This window comes from Salmo salar, chromosome 19 (genome assembly GCF_965601325.2).
Source record: "Salmo salar chromosome 19, fSalSal1, whole genome shotgun sequence".
NCBI lineage: Eukaryota > Metazoa > Chordata > Actinopteri > Salmoniformes > Salmonidae > Salmo > Salmo salar.
In genome coordinates this window covers 48795528-48806227 of record NC_138309.1, presented here as the reverse complement: position 1 = coordinate 48806227, position 10700 = coordinate 48795528, and the positions used below count along the sequence as shown (strand labels likewise).

The 10700-nt window shown below is 45.4% G+C and overlaps 1 protein-coding gene across 8 annotated transcripts; it reads right to left on the bottom strand.

Annotated features, from left to right (window-relative positions):
• Positions 1 to 85: 85 nt before the first annotated feature.
• tdrkh (tudor and KH domain containing) lies at positions 86 to 10108 on the bottom strand. 8 transcript variants are annotated; one of them, XR_006760724.2, is made up of 17 exons: positions 9965 to 10087; positions 8930 to 9034; positions 8479 to 8593; positions 7503 to 7660; positions 7328 to 7416; positions 6413 to 6629; positions 6148 to 6284; positions 5947 to 6060; positions 5566 to 5758; positions 5206 to 5372; positions 4789 to 4964; positions 4430 to 4646; positions 4146 to 4256; positions 4003 to 4057; positions 1230 to 2400; positions 912 to 988; positions 86 to 714 (listed from the first exon to the last, which is right to left on the bottom strand). XR_006760724.2 is itself a non-coding variant. In XM_014158129.3 (16 exons), exons 3-15 carry the CDS (start codon positions 8550 to 8552, stop codon positions 933 to 935), a joined length of 1764 nt encoding a protein of 587 aa, XP_014013604.2. In that variant the 5' UTR covers positions 8553 to 8593; positions 8930 to 9034; positions 9965 to 10087; the 3' UTR covers positions 86 to 714; positions 912 to 932. The 8 variants fall into 8 exon arrangements, 2 of the variants coding, with proteins under 2 accessions (XP_014013604.2, XP_014013603.2); XR_006760725.2 differs by having other exon boundaries at positions 8930 to 8972; positions 9965 to 10034; XR_001322541.3 differs by lacking the exon at positions 8479 to 8593 and having other exon boundaries at positions 8930 to 8972; positions 9965 to 10108.
• Positions 10109 to 10700: the final 592 nt, after the last annotated feature.

Genomic DNA, 10700 nt, shown 5'->3' with positions numbered 1-10700 from the left:
TCAAAGTGACCTGCCAAAATGTTCGTAGTCAAAAAGACAAGGCACAGCTATACTTTGAATTCAAATCAGCAAAGCATTTGACATATTTAAGTGTAATATATCTTTATTCTCACAACATAAAACTGAAGTACAATATTACAGAGGCTTACATTTGAATATACAGACTGATTTTGTTCTAACAGCCACAATCACCTAATATAGGGCTCGAATGGCTCATATCACAGTGCTTTATCTTAAACAATACTGGCATTAGGCTTCTTTTTCTCCATCTCGTCTCCTCAGCAACTTAAACAATAAACACATAGCAGCACAAGGCATAACTGCATGAAAGGCATAAGGGAATTACCAAAAATCAACCCGTATTGGGGAAAGACAACAGTTCAATGAAATTGGCTGGGAGAACTGCTGCACAGTCTGCATTCCAAATCGACCTCTAACCATTCCAGTAGATCAGTAGTGATCGGATAGGTTCAGACCACATGGTAAGTGGTTCACCTTGCCCACTGAGGTTATGCAAAAATTGTTATCATCCAATTGTTTCAAATAAACATAAAATGCCAAGGAGTATGGGGCTAATGGTCCATTTGGGATTCAGCATTAGTCAAGTAAGGCTTCTTGAAGAGGGTGAGGGGGTTGGTGACGTGGGGGTGGGGGTTGGTGTCCACTTCATAACATGGAGTTGATGCAGAGTGGATGGTCAGTGCTGAAATAAATCTAAGGTGAGAGGGAAAAAAAAAAAGTTAGTGGGATGTGTCTTGCACTATACACTTCCAATATTAATAGACATGTTAACAAAAAGTGAATCGTTTTGAATTTGTATCCATTCATCATTCAAATAAATAGATAAATTACATCAGCGCATATCTAACAAAAACATTACACTACAAAAACCAGGGAAGGGTATACGGAACTTGACATGTCTGTCTTTGGTCTCAGACAAACTCATCCTCTAGAACATCATCAACGCTTCCTGAGATTGAGGCCACTTCTGTAACAAAAATATAAAAAGACGCATTAGGTTAAGTAATAAATAAGCATCGTCATTCTGGCTTCAAATTTAATTCACCACCACATCAGTGAATTGTCCAGAATGTTCCACGCGACCCCTGATGAACGACAGGAAGTGCCTTGGTGATTCAGAGGAGTGACACAGGCCCAAAGACACAATAGCCATGTGACAAATCAACCCTCGTTGTGAAAAGTGGAGTCCCTCTGAAATTCAGCTTTACCTGTTTGGGATAGACTCCTTCATAGGTCATAATTCCTGAGGGCTCACTCTGTCATTTGCTTCAGTGCAGTTGGGCTCCTCGTTGAATTGCTCTGAGGTTTGCAGACCACTCCTCTGATGCGGTGGCCGCTCAGCAATACCCAATCTTCCACTCTCCGTCCTAACCTCCTCTGGTGAAAGGAATCCCGCTGAGGGTTTGTTCCTGTGTTCAGACCCTGCCTCCTTCCCAAGTGGACTCTTCACTTCCTCCATCTCATGTTCGTCCAGTCGGTTTCTCTGTTCCTCAGTCTTCTCATTCATTCCAGCTTGGCTTTCCAGGGTATTCATGTCCATTGCCTCCTCAGAGAGGTGGAATTGTAGTCTTGTTGCTTTCCTCTTCCTCTGTGGGTTGCCACCATCAACATTAGGGTAGGATACAGCCTGACCCTTCACCCAAGCAGGCGCCACTGACCCTATATAGATAATATCACTCCCACTGCTACTGAAACTACTGCTGCCAACTACAACCACACTAGGACTTTCAGTGCCATCTTCGCCACCCCCATGCCTGCCCTCTTCCAGCCACACATGCCTCTGTGTGGAGGAGGTAGGAGTGGAACCAATGCTGATGGCCCCCTCAATTTTCTGCTCCTCGTCCACTTCCTCCTCCAGACTGTCACCTCTAGTCGACCACCAAGTTGAATTTCCCCCAGTTGTCTCCACTTCTCCGGAAGACGAGGTTATGTCACATTCCTCATCCCCGTCATAACTGGAGCCCTCCAGGAAGACGTTGTCACTCAGCGTGACCGAATCCAACACAGAGGTCACAACCTCCAGAGGCAACGAGGAAGTAGATGAAGAGGTACAGGAGGACATAGGAAGTGTGTGTGTGAGTTGCAGCTGGGGCACTGAGAAGCTGTAGAGGTTGGTGGTTCGGTTGAGTGTGTGAGAGCGCTCACCCGGGACCTGGTGGTCTGGGGAGAGGGGGTGTTCAGAGGGGCTGGGGGACTCCAGGATGTGGGAGACCAGGTCCACCAGGGCTCGCTGGGCAGGGGTGGAGTGGATCAGCCCAAAGCCAAACCCCGAGGGGCCGTCATCAACATCAGCCCGCTGCAGCTCCAGAGGGCTCAGAGAGCCTGAGAATGAGCTGGCCACACCATCAAACACCCACTCATCATTCTGATGGCCTGTAACTTAAGACGTGTCGCCAAAAGGAGTTGGTCACACTGCGAATAGAGAAAACACCTGGGGACAACGGTTTGATTTTCTAGAGCCGTGTTTAGGGCCTTGGCGGTCACGGAATTTCATCAGCCGGTGACTGTCAAGCAAATAAGTGTCAGTCTCAAGGTAATTGACATACACATTTAGCATCTCCTGGCTTCCACACAGCCTACAAGCCATTTTAAAAACTAATAAATCCATGTAATATAGCCTACACCTTCACAATACATCCATTATTATTATAGACATGCCTAAAGAAGCATGACATGAAGAAAATGTATATTTCAGAAGAACAGAATAGCATACTCTTAGTTGTCCTTATGTTAGGTCCTGATGTGGCTATGCCAAATGGCTGTGGGCTACACTAGTTAATTTACCACACAAGATTTGCTTAGAATTCTGTGGCATTATTTTATAGTATGAAGAATACAATTTAACAGAGCTGAATAAAATATTAATATTTTCTCCAAACGATGAGGGAGTGTGCACATTCTGTGTTGAGCGGTTAACAAAGAAATAGGTATTCCTATATGCTTAAACTTAGTTAATGTAACTTTCTACAAATGTTGGGCTGTGTTTCAGTACATTGTAAGGCTGCATGAGACTAATCATGATTTGATAGAAGTCACTTGAAAGGCATGAGCTCTGCTTTGTTTTTTGCTCAGGCTGTAACACAATCCAGTAGTCTCTCATAATTTGATAAGCACTTGCTAATGCCTTGAATTTCCTGGCGGAATCCCGCTTGGTGGCCGTAATCCACCCCCAAAAAATAAAAACGTGCATGTCGCGGCCCGGCGTGACCTTCTCCCCATGTGTGCTGCACAATCCAAAGCGTCTCTCACACGGCTCTCTGTCATGTGAAAATTACTTGTCATGCACAAAATAGATATCCTAACCGACTTGCCAAAACAACAGTTTGTTAACAGGAAATTTGTGGAATGGTTGAAAATGAGTTAATGACTCCAACCTTAGAGTACGCAAACTTGCGACTTCAACTGCATCTATGCACTTAAATAGCAAATGGAGGACGCTTTCCCCGTGGATATTTTTCATGCCTGCCAGGTAGGCTATACTCCTGTTGTAAAGAAGCATGTGCTTAATATTTGGAAAGTTGATAAATAAATATAGTAGGCCTAGCCTATAGAAAGCTGATGGGGTCCTCTTTATATTAGCAGCCATCACTGTTTTTTCCTCAATTGCACAGCCTATAGAAATGTTGAGCAACATGAGCTCTCATGAAGTATTTGATTAGATTTGCAAATACATTTGCATTGATGTCACAGTGATTCGAGGGACAATAGAGTGCTGCGTACCAGGCAGTTAGTAGCCTACCAAACTTGCTAATGACCAGCAGCAGCATCAGAGCTTAGAGAAGCCTAATTACGTGTGGAATTTGACTGCCTTCATGACCGCCAAATAAACAGTCACCGCAACAGCCCTAGTCGTGTTCAATAAAGCGAATAAATGCATTGAAAAGGAACATAAAAGTAAGTTATTTCACTCAGGTAGAACATAATCCATTGAAATGTTTTTGTTGATTTACCTACTGAATGGAACCCTCAGTGTATACCCACCTGATAAGCTGATGCAGGACAGGCTTAGCTCCGACGTGGCTCCAGTCACGTCATCCTAAAAGGATGACAGTTAGAAAGTCAGTTCTGTACTTGAAATCGTCATCTCTAATTGATGGTCCCTCTCCTCTGCCTGGTGTTCTTACCAGCATCCTCTGTAGTGTTCCTGGGTCGTCCCTGTCGCCACTCCCGTTCCCATTAACCTGGCTAGGTACAGCATGGCCCAGACTCACCATCTCCCCTCCTAGATCTACAGCCTGACAGAGACACCACCAGATCAGGAAGTTCAAATGTTGACAATCATAGGGGGAGAAAAAAGTATGACAAAGAGAGAGAGAGTTAAGAGCCTGAGAGGGAAAGAAAGTGAGTGAATGAATGATAGTTGAGACAGACATTTCCACAGACATTTCCATCCTAGTCCAGTACTGACCTTGCCCTCGGTGTTGTCGTAGAGCTGTACACTTGGCCAAGAGGAGACCTCAGAGTGGGTGTAACTGCACAGTTTGGCCAGCAGGGGTCTCCACTCGGCAACATACGTCAGGCGCTCAAAGTCGTCCAGGGCTTGGTCGCTCCACACCTCACCTACCGGGTTGACTCCAGCTAAGCTGCACTCAATGGCCTGGAATGGTAGGCTGAGAAAGTCACTTCTAGAAGGGGCACGAGAGAAGACAAAACAGAACATTAGCCAAAGAGCTAAGAGCCATTAGAGAAAGCTTTCATCTATTATTTATTAAGTCCTAAATACAATGAGTGCTGGACTGTATTGTCCAGCTCTTTCTGACCCCTCACCTCATACTCCGGAGACTATCCCTGGGTAGTTCTCCATTGTCCCCAAAGTCGACATAGTAGAGGTCCACCAGTCCAGAGCCAATCATCCCCAGGACCCTGGCCCTGTTCCAGGTGCCATAGTCCCGGTACGGAGCTGCCACGATGTCCCCCACCACGATGGTCTCCACTCGCTGCTCCTGGAGGAGTAACAAGGGGCTCAACACTACAGACAATCCTATAGAAAGTGTAAAAACATTTCTCTGCAATGTAGAATAATAGAATGGTGTTTAGAGAGGACTATTTCAAGCGGGATCTAGACAGTCGTGTTCATTGGGGCACGCAACGGGAAACAAATGTGCATGTCTTATTGGACAAGACAAAATAGTCCTTTCCTGTTTTCACCTGTTTGGCATCTAAAGAACACAAGCAATGACTGACCTGCAGGGTGCCGTTGTTGTAGAAGCGGCTCATCTCGGCAGTAAGTTTGTCCAGCTGGAGGGAGCGGACCCCCAGGATCTGGATCCAGAAGTGGTGGGGGTTCTCTGACGCTGATACATACACCTCCAGGTGCTCATCTGGCTGGAAGCTCAGGTCTGGACTGGGGACTGGATGAGATATATATTTGAGAGAAAATATGAACACCACTACATAGTCTGTGTTGCAGAGTATAGGAAAACTCATTCCGCAGTCAATGATTTAGGAAAATAGCAGTGTCAATGGGAGAGCACCTGTATTCATCTCAGTAGTGTACAGCCAATTGGCTACAACTATCCCAAAAGTCAGAACATCAAAACTTACTTTCAAACTTAGAAACATCTGATAGAGAGTCAGGCGACAGAAGATCATCCTCCTCTCGTGCCTCTGTAGCCAGCTGTACCGCCTCTCCTCTAGCCTGGGCAAGGGCTCCCACTGCGTTCTGGACACCATTAGCATGGACTATCCCCCCTTCCTCCATCCAGAGAGGTCGTGGAGCCTCCTCCAGCTTCAGCTCCTGTGTGGGTTTGATCTCAGTGACAACTTTATAGTGACAGTAGAGTCCATACAGCCAGATGCTCTAATACACCCCTATACAGGTTAACCATTATAGGAATGTGTTAGAGCATCAGGGTGTATGGGCCACTACATGACTACTATAGCAGGACTTCTGCAGTCCAGAAAAGTGACATGTTGGACCTTTACCTCTGACCTCTGACCCTGGGGCTCAAAGGGTCTTCGTTTCTGGCGCAGGGCCGAGGACTGGGTAATCCTCCTCCTTACAGCCTCATCCTCAAATACCTTCTCTAGGATGAGCTCCTATGAGAAGAATTAACATGACATTGTTTAAGTGTTAGGTACATAGCTGGTTATAACACTGCAGAAGATACGCATTCTTGCCCACACCTTGGCCTGTCTGACCTCCAGTCTCGTCCCTGTGACAGACACCTTGCCCTTCTCTAGGCCCCGCCCCCTCTCCCTGGGACATACGACTCTTGCTCCTGTTGTCCTGGTAATGAGCTTCAGAGACTCCCCTCCACGACCTGAAGCACAGAGCAATATAATTCAATCATTCATATGATTTATATCTATGAAACGGTGTGAAATGGAACATAAGTCTTTTAACCTACACATGGCAGTTTTCTACAGACATCTAGAAAATCCTCTTTACCTATGATGCGTCCGAAGGCGGTCTGGGGCACCTCCATGACGTCAGTGGTGGTCTCCCAGTCTGTGGCCAGGTTCTCCAGGGCACACCTGGCCAGCAGCACCTGCTGAGGTGAGCCCTGCAGCAGGAAACACACTGAATTCTGGTAACTTTGCTCCCCCTCCCCTGCCTGCGAAGACTCAGAGAGCACCCTCACGCGGGCACTGGACTTCTGCATCACCTGGATGCAGGGAGAAAGAGGGACAGGTGAGAAGAGACCCTCCACAAGGCATTACAGAATACTGTATCACACAGAGCCTGACAACAATTTGCCTGTTACGGCAATTGCTCGGCCTCTGACCGCAAGGCACTACAGAGGGTAGTGCGTACGGCCCAGTACATCACTGGGGCTAAGCTGCCTGCCATCCAGGACCTCTACACCAGGCGGTGTCAGAGGAAGGCCCTAAAAATTGTCAAAGACCCCAGCCATAGAATGTTCTCTCTACTACCGCATGGCAAGCGGTACCGGAGTGCCAAGTCTAGGACAAAAAGGCTTCTCAACAGTTTTTACCCCCAAGCCATAAGACTCCTGAACAGGTAATCAAATGGCTACCCGGACTATTTGCATTGTGTCCCCCCCCTTTACGCTGCTGTTACTCTGTTTATCATACATGCATAGTCACTTTAACTATACATTCATGTACATACTACCTCAATTAGCCTGACTAACTGGTGTTTGTATGTAGCCTGTCTTTTTACTGTTGTTTTATTTCTTTACCTACCTATTGTTCACCTAATACCTTTTTTGCACTATTGGTTAGAGCCTGTAAGTAAGCATTTCACTGTAAGGTCTACACCTGTTGTATTCGGCGCATGTGACAAATAAACTGATTTGAAATAGTAAGACAGCCGGGTCAAGCGGGCTGGTAGGACACTGACCAGGTCCAGGAAGGAGGCTTGGTACTTGGTAATGTTCCTGTACACCTCCAGAGGTACTGACATCCTGGACTCGGTGTTAGCCAGCGGAGCTGTAAATAAATAAAAAAGACACCCCTTCCATAATCCATAGTGTAATAGAGAAGGTTATCTAGTACCAACGAGACACAAGACTCACGGCTGGTGCTTTTGATTTGTCGGTAGACGATGTATCCCACCGTCGCTCCTACAGACAGCCCCGCTGCCAGAGCCACAACTTTACCAGAGCTCAGGGTGCTCTTAGGCCCCTCCCTCACTGCCTCCATCACACGCCGCGTGCCCAGGGAGAGACTCCACCTACACAAGGCATGTTACGTCAGACAACACGTCATAATTCAGAATACCTAGACAGGCACATCAGATTCCACCTGAAAAACACGTGTTAAAATCTCCTGACAGTGGCATCCATTCCCACATGACACATTCGCTGTTGGAAACTGCACATCCTGAAAGCTCCATAGAAGCCATGCAGTGAAAATGCGAGCGCACAAGCCAGTTGGCTAAATGATATTTACCGTTGAAATTTGTAAAATAAAAAGAGTTCTTCCAAAGCAAGAGAACAGGTAATAACACCATTTTCCTGGAGATAGGAATGTGAAGCTATCGCCCCGCTAGTCTGATCCCTGATGTAGACTACTGCATTCTTTCAGATCCAACCAACACACACAATAGTAACCGATGTGATTAGCCGCTGAGCACGAACACACACAAAGCACTGTTCAGCCATAGGGCAGAGAGCATAACTGCCTTTGCCTCAGCCCAGAGTGGTGGCTGCAGACAGAAGCTAACCTAGACGTGCTGTTAGCTGTGCAACAAACACCACAGTTGGGCCAGCTCAACTCCTACCATTAGAAGTAGACTACATGGGGCCCGAAACACTATACAGAAAAATATGTCCATCGTTCTAATCTTCATAACTGGTCCAGGTCCATTAATGTTAATGCGTTTGCTGCAATAGGACAGGACTGGGGAGGAGACTATACTGTAGAACTGAAAGGATTTGGAGTCGGTTTTGGGGCATACGTAACCCAACAGTGTGGTGTATATGACCCACTCAGGCCTGAGGCAGCTGTAGCGGTCCCACCATGCAGACTGAGGCGTGTGTGTCGTCTCACTGTGACAGGATGGCCCGCGGGCTGTAGTTCAGAAACACCTGGGACTGAGAGATCCCCAGGTTCCCCACGTCCATCTTGGCAACCCAAACAATGTCACTCCTCTAGAATTTGGGTTCTTTTGAGTTCACCAACAAGGAGAATTGACAGACAGGTAAGAGGTTATCAGAGAGTGGCTCATTTTACAGAAAAAATAATGTATGAGGGACCATCTAGAGCGGTAGAGACCTGCTTGCAACTGTGGAAAGGACAAAATTTGATCATAAACTCATGCTGAGCTGGACCATTGGTTGGAATTTGGCTGAATGTCAGTGACCCTGCTGTATGCAGGAAGCTAGCTTGCCTAATAAAAAAATTATTTAAAAAAATAAAAAAGACTGATGGTAATTGGTATATAGTCTGAAACAAAGCACTTACAAGCCAGAATGTTGAATAAAATTACATTTGTACTTACTCTACTGGCTCTCTGCGGGGTTGGTCCTTCAGCTGGTCAAAATCTGAGACAATATCCACAGGAAACTTTTTAGAGCACCAGTACTGATGTTGAAATGTCTATCACCTGACATGGGCAATACCATGCAAGACATTAGTATGCATGCACATCCAAATTGTGCACGTGCCTTAGGTCATGAGAAAACATCTTGAGTACCACAGAGACCCGCATATTGAAGTGGGTCCAACCTCACGGACAATCGGCAGAGTATGTTCAAATATAATTGTATTCAGAATTAAAAATAGCTAAACGTAACTTGTCTTTGTAAAATGTGCGTGACTACGCTGTACAGGCAACGGAAAGCATCGCCACTAGGTACCGCTGCAGCAATTAATTCGTAGTACTCAAATGTACTGCGTCGTGTAAAACTAACTCCGGAGTCCACAAGCGAAGATGCTAGCGTAGAGAACCTGGTTTTCCAACCAGGACGTTCAAAATAAGCAAACATTCTTTACATTTCCTATGAGACATGCTCAAGTTACATGCGGATGCAACGAATTATTTCCTTTCAGGCGGCAGTCATTCATTGCAAAGGAGAAGTCCGCAACGCTACGTTTGGAGTGCCGCACTAGGCTGCGATGCGTTCTGTGTACCACATGCGTTCAATATTTTCAACTCGTGCGTTGCTTTATGGTGCGGTGGTAAACGGAAGTACAGACACCAACTAGCTAGCTTTTAACTAGTTGAAAAGCGAAACACATGTACGGCAAATGCGGTCTACACATCCGTCAAAACAAAAAACGCATATACATCGAGCAGTGACCGTTAAGAACGCAGTGTACCGACGTTCGCTAGCTAGCTTGTTCGCTCACTCAGAATGAGGTCCCAAGTCATTTGGTACAAGCGGAGTCGCAGTGACATTGTCTAGAGTCAGAATGAGGTCCCAAGACATTTGGTACAAGCGGAGTCGCAGTGACATTGTCTAGCAGCATTCGATATGTCAAACATGATCATTAAAAGCAATCAAAACTAGTGTTAGTTATCGTTGACACTTACAAAAACACCTTCTCTCGTCGTTTGACCGCTCTGCAAAAATCTTCCCCGTTCCAAATCGACGCATGGACGAACGTACGTAATGTTATTTCAAAGAACACTCAATGCTTTTGGTTAAGAATCCGAATACTGGTAATTTCAGCCAATCACAGCCGAGGTTCTCGGTTGGTCATGCTTTGGGGGAAGAGCTGTGGCCTAAAGTAACCAATCACCAATCAAATATATAAATTGTCCTCAACAACGTGAATTGATGTTGCAGAAAAAACAATGAAACAAATATATTGTACATACAGCGCACGCTGTTGCACGTGTACAGTCAGGTCCAAAATTATTGCCACCCTTGATAAAGATGATCAAAAAATACTGTATTAAATAACAAATACTGAGCTATATTGTATGCAAAAAAAAGGGGGAATTATATTATTTTATACTAATACAATTGCTCAGATAGATTTTGTTTAACAAGTGATATTTATTCTCTAATAGAAAAGTGTCAAAATTATTTTCACCCCTGTTTTCAATACCTCAACTTCCGAGAATAATGCCACTGAGCCTTTTTCCTAAATGTTTTATGAGTTGGAGAACACATTGGGAGGGATCTTGACCATTCATCCATACAGAATCTTTCCAGATCCTTGATATCCTTCATCTGCTCTTCAATTCAAACCACAGGTTTTGAATGGGGTTTAAGTTAGGAGACTGAGATGGCCAATCCAAAATATTGATTTTGTGGTCAATT

Coding starts and splice junctions, on each gene's coding strand:
- tdrkh (XM_014158128.3), bottom strand. CDS start 10,028: ATGCGTCGATTTGGAACGGGGAAGATTTTTGCAGAGCGGTCAAACGAC. Junction 4,257..4,429: donor ACGACAACACCGAGGGCAAG/GTCAGTACTGGA, acceptor TGTCTCTGTCAG/GCTGTAGATCTAGGAGGGGA. Junction 4,058..4,145: donor GAACACTACAGAGGATGCTG/GTAAGAACACCA, acceptor TCATCCTTTTAG/GATGACGTGACTGGAGCCAC.